Here is a 14,891-nt window from a genome sequence, read left to right as displayed (position 1 = left end):
CTTTCTCTTACACCACTCAAAATGTTCCAGCATCCAGCAATCACTCACCATTTTGGTCCCACGTGTATGGCCATTCTTGCATCATACTATATCATCTGTTCGAAAAGCAGCATTGGAAACTTTATTTACACTGTTATCTACCCAAGACCAGGTAAGAACTAATAATTATAATACCACTTACCAATTACAATACAGAAGTGGTTTGTGCATTGTCTTTGAGTCACTTGATAACTCTTACAAGTTATGTGGAAAACATTTGTGGCCTACTTCTGGTCTGGGTAGAGGTGGGTACCATTTTAATAGCGAGAACCTAAAATAGTATATGTTTAAATTTACATTGTATATTGGAATTTTCTCTCACTCATCATATCCCTGTCTTCAGAGTTCTTCAGCCTGGCTAACTCCGATTCTGCAAGATATGTTGAGGCACATTTTTCAGTTTTGTATTTTAGAAAGCAGCCAAGATATTCTGGATCTTATTCACAAGGTATTTATTTAGCTTATGACTATGCTCTCTTTTATATACCACCCTTTGTCAGATGCATGACCTTCAGTCTACATAATTGCATGGTGTTATACTGCTATACATTGATTTCACTACAATCATTGTGAAACTGTTCCTAGATCTTGGACATCATATTGATCAAATGTTTGAATATATACCATGATATGTATTTCTAATGTGTACGCACTTTTTTTTTCTTTTTTTTTTTTTTTTTTTTTTCCCCTTCCCTCAAGGTGTGGCTGGAACTATTAAACAAAGCATCAGTACAATATGTGGTAGCAGCAGCTTGTCCATGGATGGGAGCCTGGCTCTGCTTAATGATGCAGCCTTCTCACTTGCCTATTGATTTAAATATGTTGCTAGAAGTAAAAGCCAGATCAAAGGTAAAGATTTTTAAAACCTTTGTGGGAAATCAAGGAAACCAGTGATTACTGAGGTGCTGTAGCAAAACCTGTGACTGGCCTGTGTAGAAAGGAAGGAGAGTGCTGTTGACCCCAAGACTCTGTGGGCATTACCACCATAGAGGTGGAATTGTGAATTCCCACAGCAGCCTGCAGAGCAGTCCCACTACTTGTGTATGTGGCCATTCAAGGAAATACAGTCCCTACTGGGGTTCCACTTGCAGCAGTACAGTTTTTTCATCACCCTGACACAAGCCAGTACCTACAGGGCCAAGTTGTGCCATTTATAAGAACTTTAAAATGACAGTTTCTTTTGGTAAGCTTTGACACTAATATTACAGCTGTGGCACAATTTTTCTTCTTCTTTACATAAATAATTTTGTCAAGGCCAAATACAAATCTATGTAATAAAGCCTATTGTACAATTAATAGAAGTTGTTTAACTAAAAGTAATTTAATTTACACATTAGTTCACTCAAAAATGCCTCAGAGACTGTCTGGCAGATACTCTAATTCTCCATGTAATAAATACTCCTTGGACCTGGTCTATACCTAAAACTTGTCACTCGGGGCTGTGAAAAATTTTGCTCCCAGTGTGCTGTAGTTAGGTCAACCTAACCCCTGGTGTAGATTCGGTTAGATTGATGGAAGGAGTCTTCATTTGACCTAGCTACCACCTCTCAAAGAGTTGATGTTACAGGAGTTGTAAGTTGATGTTGCTTACATCAATGTAGGAAGTGTCTGCTCCTGTGCTGCTCTAATGTACCCTTGCCTATCTGTGGATGGATCAGACTATGCACTGTGCTCCTTGTATACCCTCTACTGTTTTATAAGGTTCTAGATACTTCTTATTTCAACATGTTTTCATATCTGATCTGTGGTACCTATGTGTATCATTTCACCAACTTCTGTTTTGCAGAATTGAGTCAGCTTTCTCAGAATTACTTTACTCATGAGAAACTGTCATATGGTGTTTTTCTTCTCTACTTGTTCTGGCCTCAGATTCAAACTGGAGGTCTAGCACCATACTGGCTTAGATAAGTTAGTTAATATTCAAACCAGGCCACACATTTAGCAGTACAGAGCCTCAGCAATAGCTCATAGTCATCTATCCATGATTTAAGCACCTTCAAAAGTCACTGTCAGTTATTCAGAGATCCTGGATTAATGTACAATCAAATCTGGTGTGGATATTTGCCACATCACTGCATAGAACAATTATAATTTAATATGGAAATGTGAATTCATAGGGTGTTGTGGGTTGTTTTTTTTGTTTTTTGGGTTTTTTTTGCCTGAAATACAGAAAACTTTGGAAAGCAACACAGACAAGACTTCTTACTACTTCTGTATTCTGTATTCCATAGGAAAAAGCAGGTGGCAAGCTGCGTCAAGGTCAAACCCAGAACAAAGAAGTGATACAGGAGTATATTGCTGGTGCAGACAGCATTACAGAAGATCTGGCAACCAGGGATTATGTTGTTATGCGAGCCCGGGTGATGGCAGCAAAGTCAGTTTGTGGAAAATATGAAAAGCAAAAATAATCTAAAGTTTATATTTGTAAAATTTTTGCTAAAATCTAACTTATCGGAGACATTTAATTTTTTGTTTTTAAAGTATGAACCAAGGAGTGAGAATAATGTTACTGTAACACTTTTTTTTTCTTCTTTGGTCAAGGTTGTTAGGAGCACTTTGCTGCTGTATTTGTGATCCAAGTGTAAATACCGTTCCTCAAGAAATAAAACCAGCTGAATCACTAGCTCAGCTACTGCTTTTCCATTTGAATTCGAAATCTGCCTTGCAGAGGATTAGTGTTGCATTAGTAATCTGTGAGTGGGCTGCCTTGCAAAAGGTAGGATGCTTTTTACAGCAAAAATTAAAGATGACTTACTAAATTAATGAAAACAGTTTCTGTTGTCTGAAATAGAAGTACAACAAAAAAGCTAATACTGTATTTTTATACTGTTAAACGATATCTGACAGGTGAAGCAATGGCATAGAATACTGGATTATTTTAAAGTTGGCTAAAAAGCAACACTGTCGTTCAGTAATGTGTTAAGGGTTCTACAAATATTAACTCTAGATGGATACTTGACTTTCTTTTAATATCAACGTATTCTGCATAAATGTATACCATCTTTCATTTTGTTATGATTTTGTTCTTGTTTAGTAAGTTATCCTCCATCCATGTAAAATTGGGTGTTAAACCTACTTGGAAAAACTTTTGCATTAGTACAGTACTGATGAATGCTTCATTTTTATAAAATGTTGGGACCAGTAACTGTTTTCATGGTATACTGAAATATGTGTGCACATCTTCATTTTTGTCGCTTTAAGTCTTACTGTGTTAAAAGCTCTAAATTTTTTGTACAGGAACATCTAATTTATTAGCTGAGTTCAGTTGTGTTCCTTAATCTTAATTGAACAAAATAACCAGTTTGAACACCTTGAAGATCTGAATTGATTGACTTGTTCTGTTTTAGGACTGTAAAGCTGTAGCCCTTTCTGTGCAGCCACGCTTACTTGGAGTCCTTTCTGAGCACCTCTATTATGATGAAATTGCTGTTCCTTTTACACGAATGCAGAATGAATGTAAACAACTCATTTCATCACTAGCTGATGCACACATCGACATTGGGAACAGAGTAAACTACAGTGTATTTACAATAGATCAAGCTAATGAACTGGTGAGTAAATCTGAATGAAGAGGTAGCTTCTAGTCCTAATTTTCAATGTGCTGTATAATAATGCTGAAGAATTGCAATAGTTTTCAGAAGTCCATACATATATTGTGACTTGAATGCTTGCTTTTTCTGGCATAAGATAAGAAATGGATTTTCATTATGTGCACAGAAGAAGATGAACCAAAAGATATTAGCAGCATGATATTTTTCCATTGAAATATATATCTTACAAAATTATAGAGGCACCATTTTAAACCCAACTACTGGATTCACTATCATCATCCTTTTAGGTCAACACTTTAAAAAAACATTTATGCAGTCAAATGTAATTGAGGCTGATAGGAAATATGCAAATCCAGGTTTCCTGGGAAGGGTAATTTTTCTTTGTGATCGCATATGTTCATTCCACCTTAGGTGTGTGCACACCCAGTGCACCAGAGCCAGAGATTTTTCCCTTAGCAGAACCCGACGGGGTGGTACATATGCCCTCTACATGATGGTATAAAGGAAGAAGCTGCTCCAGATTCTCCACAGTTCCTTCTTACTGTCCTCTAGGAGTGCCCTTCCAGATATTGTGGAGAGTTGGCACCGATTCCCGTTCTCTGGTGCTGAGGAAGGCGCACGGACCACATTCCTTGGAGGAGCCATGCTCGTCTAGAAGGTTGAGGTCCCCAAACCATTCTCCAGTGAACAAGCAGAAGGATGAGGTGGAGGATGAGACAAAATAAAGCTTTCTCTGGGAAGAAATGCTCCCCAATACGGACCTCTTCTTTTCCTTAACGATCATTGAGGCCAGCCTGCCACTTCAATGCAAAAAATATTTTGGTACTGATGACACTGTATCCAGCAGCATGGGATCTGTTCCGTATCTCCATGCTGGATTCTCCAGTAGTGCAGTAGACAAAGTAGCCGGTACTGCTTGATCTCAGGCTTCATCTATAAACTTACAAAGACTGGTTCAGCCCTTGATACTATGGTCACAGTCAGGGATATCTCTGACCCACACTTTCCTACTTTCATGCCACAGTGTCATGCTGGGAGCTCATATTGTTGCTTGACCACTATGACTCCTAAATCCTCTTCGGAATATTGCTTTTCAGGATACAGTCTCCCATTCTGTAGATGTGACATGCATCCAGGAACAAGGAAATGCAGAACTTTGCATTTGGCTGTATTAAAACGCATTCTCTGTGAAAGGTTGCAGATTACCAAGTGATCAGCTTGCTCTGTGTGACTAACCTGTCCTCATTATTTATCACTGCATGATCATTGTATTATCCACAAATTTTATCAGCCGTGATTTTATAGTTGCTTCCAGATCACCGACAAAAATGTGAATAGTATTTTAGGGTCAAACAGATACCTGAAGAACCTCATTAGAAACATGCCTATATGATGATGATTTTCCCATTGACAACTACTTTTTGAGACCTACCAGCTAGTTCTTAATCCATTTAACCTGTGTCTTTAGTGATATTCTGTTATGCTAATTTCTTATTCAGAATGTAGTGCAATACTAAATCAAGGTATATTAGAGCTACACTGTTACCTTTTATCAACCAAACTTGTAATCTCAAAGAATGAAATCAGGTGCATTTGACAAGCCCTTTTTTCCATAAAACAAAGTTGAATGGCATTAATTATATTTCCATCCTTAATCTTTCAATTGAATATCATATCAACTTTTTCATTATTTTGCCCTGGATTAATGTCCAGCTAACCAGCCTATATCTACCAGAGTCTTCTGTTTTTTGTTTGCCCTTTTTTAATATTGCCACCACATTGGCACTCTTTCAGGCTTCTGGAATTTTTCTGGTATTCCAAGGTGTATTAAAAATTAACATCAGCAATCAGATCTCCTAAGTCGATTCTTGGGTGCAAGTTATCTAGGCCTGATGATTTAAAAACACTTATCCCTAGCAGAAGTTGTCTAACCCTCCTTAGTTGCTAATGGACAGGAAAGTACTGCATCATTCTCTATGATTATGAATATATCATTCTCCTTTACAAATGCAGCATAAATATTTAGTGAACACTTGTGCATGGTGTCTCATTATTAACAATGTTGCTATTTTCATCTAGTAATGAGCTCCGTCCCACAGAGTAGGTACAGCAATGTCCCTACCAGATTGCCTTTTGCTTTCTACCCACCTGTTTGCCTGGAGCAAGTTTCAGAGTAGTAAGATCAGCAAATGCTGATTGAACAGCAGACATAAGGCCTATGTCAAATCAAAGATCTTGAGTGTTCCAGGAGCACTGCAATCCTTTTATTACAAAGTCAGCTGAGGAGCAGCTCAACTTCTACATGACTCTATAGCATTGCACGTCTTGCTCCAGTATGCTGGACAGCACAACTCCTCTTGCCTGTCTGTTTTTTTTTTTTCTCAGACTCCCATGCTGGTAATCAGTAGAATGTCAAGCTATTTCTGGCTGGGCACAGGACAACTTAGAGACAGGGAATTCCCAGACTCTCCCCCAAGCTTCAGTGACTTGCCAGTCATCTGGGTCTTGCTGCAAAATTGACTGACAGGAGTTAGGCGGATACTGAAGAGCACTCTTTGGAGTCAGGACTTACGTGGTATCCTTCTAACCACTTATCTGCCTCCCAGATGAGGAATAATGGGTGGGGGGGTCCTGCAAGTAAGCTGGGGGAAAGCAGGGCAAAGGGAGCTGTGGGCGTGAATGGAAAGAAATGGAATGATTAACAAAAGTGAGGAGAGACAAAGAAATGAATGATGGGAGTATTTAGAAAGGGAGAAGGAAAGGTAGTCACTGGAGGGATGTAAGGTAAAACACACACGTCGGGGGGGAAGAGAAGAAATGTCAAACAGAAGAAAATAGAAGAAGAAAAAACTGGGCCACATTAAATATTCTATAGAAAGCTTCAATCAGGATGTAAAATGTATTTTAACATGATGTATATGTAGTGGAAATCCCAATTCATAGGTACCAGCTAGTACTTTTTATTCCCTATTTTTTAAAAAAAAAAAAGGGGGGGGGGGGGGAGAGAAACAGACATTTTAAACAAAGCTCCCATAGCTTCATTGGGGCCAGAATTTCACTTAGTGTTAAAGTTGAAGTGAAAGTGTGATCACCTGTGTCTTTAACCCAGTATTTCTTTCATCATGCACAAACCCCACCTCCTCTTTTAGAGGAAATCTGGTTGTGCTATAAGCACAAATTTGTTTTAAACCCTGGTTTTCTTTCATTAGGTTACTACTGTTTTCAATGAAGTTACATCAGCTTTAATTTAAATCCTAATATTTTACAACAATTGGACAGTAAACGACAACAAGTCCAAATGACTGTTACGGAAACAACCAGGAATGGCAAGTGTTACAGCTGCGAGTCCATACTTTTGCTGCATGTGCTGTTGTGAGCTTACAGCAACTTCCAGAAAAACTAAATCCTGTCATAAAACCTTTAATGGAAACTGTCAAAAGAAGAGAATACACTGGTACAAAACTATGCAGCTTTGTGCGTAGCTAAGTTACTTCAACAGTGTACATCAAGATCTCCATGCCCCAACTCGAAGATCATAAAAATCTCTGCAACTCTCTCTGTGTGGACCACATCTTACTCCCTTAGCAGCATGTCCTGCGCAACCTCAAAGCAGCCATGAAAACTCTAAAGGTATATTGCCGAATCATGTGTCAGTTCTGAAAAAAATTGTGTAAATGCAATATTTGTAATTTTATATAGTAGATATCTACATGAGTGTTCTACTTGTTATGTATTAAAATCAATCAGCTGTTTTAACTTCTTGTTAGAACTGTAGAGGATGTCTGAAAAATTAGTAGCTATGTACATTAATTTTTTGAACATAGCAGTGTAGCTTAAGAATTGGTGTTAGTGAATTTTCCGGAAGTTTTTGTGTGGAAGACGTTGGTTTTTGTTTTTGTTTTTTTTTTTTTAAAAACGACCTCTGCTCCATGAAACATTTCAATTTAAAAATCATCCCAGAAGTGTGATGCTATGTGGAAATGAGGGGATGTGTTACTATTCTGTTAGGATAATATTGCTAGTCCAGTTTACATAGAATAAACCTATGTGGTTGCATGCTGTAGTTCTGCAGTCTAATCATAAGACAACTGAAAATTAAATGTTCACAAATACATGTAATATGTTGTTTAATGGAAAAAAATCAGACCCTGCAAAAATAGTCCTGAAAATTAATGCTTTTCCATACTTGTGGCTGAAAAGTAATCTCTGTTTCTCAGATGAACAATCTGATCCCAAACTTTAAGAAACAAAATTTTTGAAATATTAAATTTATTGTGAGGCTTGACTAACATTTATGTCCTTTTGTATGTGTGTTTTAGAATTGGAAGTAAAATACTTCTGAAGTAAATTTCACATAACACATTATACATATGACACCCACATATCTGATGAAACCTAAAATGTGGTTACCTGATCTTTTTAATACCACTCCTACTACTTGAAAGGTAGCTGAAAAAGTAAGACTAGTTAACCACATCTGTATTAATCCTCATTTAGATCTGTGGGTGCCCAAAGCATATTTCTCATATTAAATTTCAGGGTAAAATTCTTCCGAGTCTCTACAAACAGAGATGGAGTGAGTGTGCATCACGATAACTTTGGTCTGGTGTGCTGCTTTCCTTAAAATTTTTGCCAATATACATTCAATTTTACTATGAACTACTTGCTCACTACTAGTGTGTGGTTTTCTCACCAGAGTAAGCCCAGTGGACTAGATATGCCCTAATTAGGGAGGTCTGGCTTCCATTCCTGGCTCTCACTGACTCATGGTGTGATCTGGTGCAAGTCAAATCACCTCTTTCTTTATCCACATAATATTTACCCTTCTTTGTAAAGTGAGTTGAGATGCACAAAGAGTTGATTGTTACCACTGCCACCTATTTCTGGTACTGTATTTGTCAATTTTATCCTCTTATAGGACCCAACTCTGAGAGAGATGGGATGCACCATACTGTCACCCGAAGCACAGAGGATAATTACACTGTATAGGACATCAAAAAGCTGCTTTTGCCATCACAAGTAGGCGAGGTTCCTACACCAAGGCTCAAAAGCCCAAATTCCAGACCTTCCCACAGGCAGTAGTGGAAACCTTGCCACAGAAACTTGATGAGGTAAATAAGGTTGGGTTGGTTTTTTTTTGTTTTTTAGGAGCTTGATTATTGATTATCATTATACTTAATAAGACATGTCTTCCTAAATGTAGCTATATTCAGTCAATGGAGTTACAACAAGGATGGCCCAATAGTTTTTTCTTAATTAAAAACTGAGTCCATGTTTACTTTATGTTGTAAGCAGCATGAGAATTTATGTTCAAATAGAGGAAGAATTAAATATCTGTAGTGGTATTAAATTTAAAAATAAACTAATTCTAAAGAAACATTAGTCCTCAGTAAACCAGCTATTCGTGCAAATGGGACATGGCAGAGTTAAATTCTCAAGTATTACATTGTGTGCCCTCTCCCTGGTGTCTACGTTGGAGGAGGGACAGAAGACTGCTCAATATGTATATACAGAAATTTGAGACAGAACCCGAAGATTTTTTTAAGTATCTCTGAATTTCACATTTGTATGTGTCAATTATTTTTGCAAGTGTTGCTGTATTAACTAGTTTGAATTAAAGAATCTGAAAGCATCCATTAATACTTATTCATTAAAATCAACTTCTAAACAATTTTATTTTAAGCCATTATTTACTGTGTAAATCTGTATTTAGTATTGCTTTGGGGGACCCAGTAGAAAGTAGTGTTAGACTGATGCATGTAATCTATATGAATAGATAGCTAGTCTTCAAACAACTGGCCACCTAGCAATCAAAGAAAAAATTTAGAACTGATCTGCTTCATACAATAGACTAACTAGTGTAAATCATTTTAAAAATATCATTTCTAAGGTAAGGTCCCACGTTAAATTGAAAAAATCTTTCTTACTCATAGCTACCTTTTTAGCTTGAATCTGGAAGTTGTCAGGAGATATGATAACGTGCCTTTGTAATTGCACATTACTTAGTTCCCTTACAAACATTCTACATACATGCCTTTGTGTAAATAATTAAGTGAATTTAATTTACAATGTGCTTCCTTTTGATATTTTAAAAATTGAACTGGATATCTTCTGCAGAAGCTTAACTTTTTCTAAATTATAAGTTCATAAACCATGAAAATAGATTCTATATTTTATAAGTAACTCCAACTAGTAAACTGGAAAATGTCATGAAATAGTTCTGTATGCTCATAAAAAGAGGTAGCTGTTTCTCTGAGGTATTTTGTGGGGAAGAGGATGTTTGCTGTGTTTTCTCTGAGGGGGGAAAAAAAAATTTCTATAATGCCAAATAACTTATTGGGTGGCCTGAAATTCAAGAGATGCATTTACACTAGGGAATCTTAGTGGAAAACCTAGGGGGAATCTTTTTTTTTTTTTTTTTTTTTTTTAAAAAAACTCGTTTTAAACCTGCTCTACAGGTACACACGGCAGAGGTTGGCAGAGCCTTGTCTAGCTTTGGCTCCCATCAGTGCAGATTTTTCTTCTACAACTCCTTAGTGTAGACAGATCCAAAGTATGAACTTTAACTGGATATTTGCAAAAGTAAGATGTATTGTCTGCCATGTTACTGTTCAAGGAGCCCCCTTGCTCCACCTAGGACTACTACACACAATTAAGGAACTTAACATGAGTAAGGCTGGCAGAATCTTATATAGTGTATCTCAAAATTCATAGGTTTCAGAGTAGCAGCCGTGTTAGTCTGTATTCACAAAAAGAAAAGGAGTACGTGTGACACCTTAGACTAACAAATTTCAGAAGCAGTTTGGCCTTGATTCAGGCAAGGTAGTTAAACACTAACTTTAAGCAGGTGAGTAGTGCATACTTTAAGGGGGCATAACTTAAGCAGGGGAGTAGTCCCCTAGACTTCAGTAGACTACTCCCCTGCTTAGAGTTATGCATATGCTTAACTACCTTGTTAAATTGGGAGCTAAAACAGAAGGAACTACTAACTGATGCTGCACAAGTAACCATAAATAGTTCAATTTGGCCTCCTGCATAATATCACTTGTAAAGATGTAAGTGCCTGTACTGTGAATTTCCAGAGACAGTATCACAGAGTACTTTCCTTCTCCCCTTCTCTTGGTACAGATTCCAAAGGTATAAAAGTGGGAGCATCCCCCAACCGTCCTTCAGTATCTTTTATCACCAAAGGTGGCAGGCAAGCTCAGATTGGACTCTGAGGGCTTGTCTAACATGGGGAAGTTAATGAGCATCAAGTTAGGGGGGGTGAATTTAAAGCCAGTAGCTAGTCTTCATGAACTTCCTGTGTGGATACACTTTCTGTGCATTAACAATGGCTTTGTGTGGTTAACATAATACATTTCTAAAAAGTATAAGCTTAATTTGGACAGGGCACTCTTAGTGCACAATAAGAGTCTCCACATGAGGAGTTCAATGCAGAGTAGCTAGCATGCACTAGCTATTCCAGGCTTTTCCCCATGTAGACAAGCCCTGAGTCTTCCTCTTGATGACAGTAGTGTTAATATTGGTTAGTGCAATCAAATTTGTTAAGTTTTGAACCGGGAAGGAAATTCTTAGTTTTATTTTTTTGTTCAATTTGCAGATTTGTTTAACACTTAAACCTTGCTTAATTTAACAAGCTTTGCTTCATTTTTAAATTCCTTTAATCTACTTATTCCTTCAACAATATTTTAATTCTTAGGCTCAGAAGGCCATATATTGTACAGAGGAGAGGAGCTGAATTTGCCTTATCTACTATAGCTAAACATTTTGGTGCTGAAATGGTAATAGGATTGCCACATCTCTGGGATGCTATGGTTGGTCCACTAAGAAATAATATTAACGTAAACAGTTTTGGTATGTACACTTCTTATTATGTTCTTGTTTTTGTTTTCTTAAAGCATGTGTGTTATCTGAAACTGGACATCTGTTTGTATTCAACAGATCGGAAATCCTTATTGGAAAAGGGAGATGTGTCTGCTCAGGAGTTGGTCAATTCTCTACAGGTGTTTGAAACAACAGCAGCATCAATGGACATTCAGCTTCACCCTTTGGTAATTAGCATGTTCTACTCCAAAGTGATTTCCTGACCAAACAATTTGCATTCGTTGCCATTGTTTGTACTTTTTTACAATATTTCAGTTCTTTATATAGTTTAGTTTGCTTGTGTAATCTTTTCAGATCACTTATATTAGTCTCCTTAAGAAAAGAGACTGCCTCCTGCATTTTTTTTATTTAGCTTCTAGATATGAAAGCTGCGTGTTCTGTCCCTTCTTTGTGCCATGCGCCTTTTTAAATATAGTTCAATTCCATATTTGTTTTATCTACAAGGTGCAGGATAGGTCAAGAAAATCAAATTATCTTATTTTTTCATATATCATCTATAAAGAGGGAGGAAAGCCATTTGGAAATGTAGTTGTTGGTAATATCTGAAATTCAAGCTACAGTGCAGTTTGCATTGTGTTAAAGACAACAGCAAGGTCCTTGAATTTAAATGTATTTTGTTCTGGTTCAGAGGTTTCCAAATTGTCTGTGGGGAGCTGACTGATCATATGGGCCTGTCTCTTCTTTGCTGTTAAACCGCATTAAAGTATAGATACAAATATAATATAATTTTCCTAATTCTACTTTTCTGAAAAAGCAGTTGCTGTAGTTGACTCAGGAATGTGAAATGATTTAAAGTGGAAAGAAGGGTTGTCAATACAATTATGACTGGGATAGGATGTGGTCCAATATTTCCCTGTATAGTCAGCAAGGATGAAAATGACTAACTGAAAACTCTTCTGAACTTAAATGCCAAGATTTTAAAGAGAGCCTCAAGTTAGGTTCCTAATTCCATATGTAAGCACTTAAATGGTGTGATTTTTTTTTTTCAAAAGTTCTGAGCACTTAACTCTCACAGATTGAGATGATGCTTTTTCAGTTTGAAACCTCTTTCCTATCTGCAGAGTGCTTAGATTTTAAATTGTGGTTTAAGAACTTCATACATCTGTCTTGCTTTGCTAATTGACTTCTTACAGTGCTGGAGAATATCCCTTGTTCCAGGTGCAAGTAAATTAGTCTTACATTATGTTTGTATGGGCAGTATACTATTTTTTTCTCAGACATCTCTGCATTCAGAAGTCTTAATCTGGGTATCTTTATGGTATTGACTAGGATACAATAATTGATTTTAAAATAAAAAATCTATTTATATGCAATATAGAGATCTGACTCTTTCTTTCTTTTCTTTTCAGTTGATACAGCATTTGCCTCATCTTTATGTGTGCCTTCAGCATCCAAGCACTGCAGTGAGACACATGGTTGCTCGTTGCGTAGGTGTTATGAGCAAAATAGCTACCATGGATACAATGAATATTTTGTTAGAGAAGGTTATTCCATGGCTGGGAGCAATAGATGACAATACCAAACAAGAAGGCGCAATTGAAGTGCTTGCTTGTATCCTTGCTTGTATTATCTAAAATTGTGTGGTTAGCAAAAAATACAATTTCTGTAGTGTGAAAAGTAGAAAATGAAAGTAAAATTTTGTTTTATCATCCTAGTGTAGGATGCTGGGCTTCCGGTTGGATCACTTCAGTTGCCAATCAGATGAGCTTTTTTGCTCCTGTTGAGGTTTTAGTGGAGATAGTGTGAAAGAGAATTGCAGGATTATTTTTCCAACGAAAACTGAAAGGCAACAAGTTTTTAAAATGATAAAATTGTATATCATTAATGAATCTGTGGCAGATTACCATCAAGCCCATAGCTAAATAGGACTACCAAAAAATTTAAACCTATTAAGTGAATAATATCTAAACTTAAGAACTTGCAGAGTTATTTAAACATTCTTGCTTAGGACATTAGTCAACCACTAACTGCCTAGGGTACTTTTGAAGCATCACTCCCTGTTAGAGGCAGGATTCCAGACTCTGACTTACTGATGTGATTCAATGTGGCAATTCCATGTTGCAAACAATATGTACAAAGGGTTGTTCATATACCCCTTTTATTTCATGTCTGTCTTCAGTATATAGGACAGAGAGCTGTCTTGCATGTGAACAGTTGTGATACCTTCAGTGTTTGTCTTTTTTGAAATCTAGTAAATGTGTGTTAAATTATTTGTCCCAAAATGCAGGACTTGTAGTGATAACGGAAGCTGGAACAACAAATGCAGCATTCTTCAAGTGCTTTTCCCTGTGGGTGCTTTTCTTCAGATGCATGCGTGCCCATGCACCTCTGATTGGAAATTTTTTTATGGCAGTGTTTACAGGTCCAAGCCCGTGCCCTACACATCCTCAAGCTTCAATCCGAGAGTTTATAGGGAAGGGCAGACTTGCTCCTGCTTCAGTTCCTTTTCAACCACCTGTAGCCTGAGACAGAGCCTTGTGGTGTCTCTTAGTTAGATGAAATTACTGTAAAGTGGGTCCATAACTTGTTGAATGACCATACTCAAAGTGTGGTTATCAATGATTCATTATTCAGTGGGAGGACATATATACTGTGGTCCCGCAGGGTCTGACATAGGTAGAGCCTACCAAATTCACATTTTTTGGTCAATTTTACGGTCATAGGATTTTAAAAATCATAAATTTCATTATTTCAGACATCTAAATGTATAACTTCATGGTGTTGTAATGTAGGGATCCTGATTCAAAAAGGAGTTGTGTGGTGGTCACAAGGTTATGTAGGGGGTGGAGGTTGTGGTACTGCTATTCTTACTTCTGCGCTGCCGCTGGCGGAGCGCTGCCTTCAGAGCTGGGCAGCTGGAGGGCAGTGGCTCCTGGCCAGAGCCCAGCTCTGAAAGCAAAGCCACCACTAACAGCAGCGCAGAAGTAAGGATGGCATTGTATGGTTACTCTTACTTCTGTAGTGCTGCTGGTGGGGCATTGCCTTCAGAGCTGGGCACCTGGCCAAGGAGCCACTGCCCTCCACTGTGAAGGCAGCACAGAAATAAGGGGCAATACCACGACCCCCTTAAAATACTTGTGACCCCCCACCGCAATTCCATTTTCTGTCAGGATCCCCAGTTTGAGAATGCTGGTCTCCCCCGTGAAATCTGTACAGTATAGGGTAAAAGCGCACACAAGACCAGATTTCCCGGTCCATGATGCATTTTTCATGGCCATGAAAAATTTGGTAGGGCTCTAGTATGGGTACAGTACTAGTCAATGTTTTCATTATTGACTTGAATAATTGAGTAGACAGTATGCTTATAAAATTGTGGATGACCCAAGGTTGGGGTGGGGTTGCTAGCACTTTGGAGGACAGTATTAGAATTCAGAATGACTTTGACGAATTTAGTCTGAAATCAAGAAGAAACTC

At 37.6% G+C, this 14,891-nt stretch overlaps 1 protein-coding gene across 1 annotated transcript in view; it reads left to right on the top strand.

Annotated features, from left to right (window-relative positions):
• Positions 1-14,891, top strand: part of BTAF1 (B-TFIID TATA-box binding protein associated factor 1) — a 102,826-nt gene that overhangs the window by 43,797 nt on the left and 44,138 nt on the right. The window contains 18 exon segments of the mRNA XM_038408773.2: positions 31-151; positions 383-487; positions 739-888; positions 2,271-2,413; positions 2,581-2,755; positions 3,387-3,590; positions 6,800-6,824; positions 6,827-6,901; positions 6,904-7,024; positions 7,026-7,123; positions 7,126-7,152; positions 7,155-7,220; positions 8,509-8,549; positions 8,552-8,633; positions 8,636-8,690; positions 11,284-11,447; positions 11,535-11,644; positions 12,827-13,028. Of these exon segments, the coding sequence (XP_038264701.1) occupies positions 31-151; positions 383-487; positions 739-888; positions 2,271-2,413; positions 2,581-2,755; positions 3,387-3,590; positions 6,800-6,824; positions 6,827-6,901; positions 6,904-7,024; positions 7,026-7,123; positions 7,126-7,152; positions 7,155-7,220; positions 8,509-8,549; positions 8,552-8,633; positions 8,636-8,690; positions 11,284-11,447; positions 11,535-11,644; positions 12,827-13,028 (1,964 nt within the window).

Source organism: Dermochelys coriacea, chromosome 7 (assembly GCF_009764565.3).
Source record: "Dermochelys coriacea isolate rDerCor1 chromosome 7, rDerCor1.pri.v4, whole genome shotgun sequence".
Taxonomy (NCBI): Eukaryota; Metazoa; Chordata; order Testudines; family Dermochelyidae; genus Dermochelys; species Dermochelys coriacea.
Note: the sequence above shows the minus strand (reverse complement) of the source record. Positions and strands in the feature narration are given on the sequence as shown.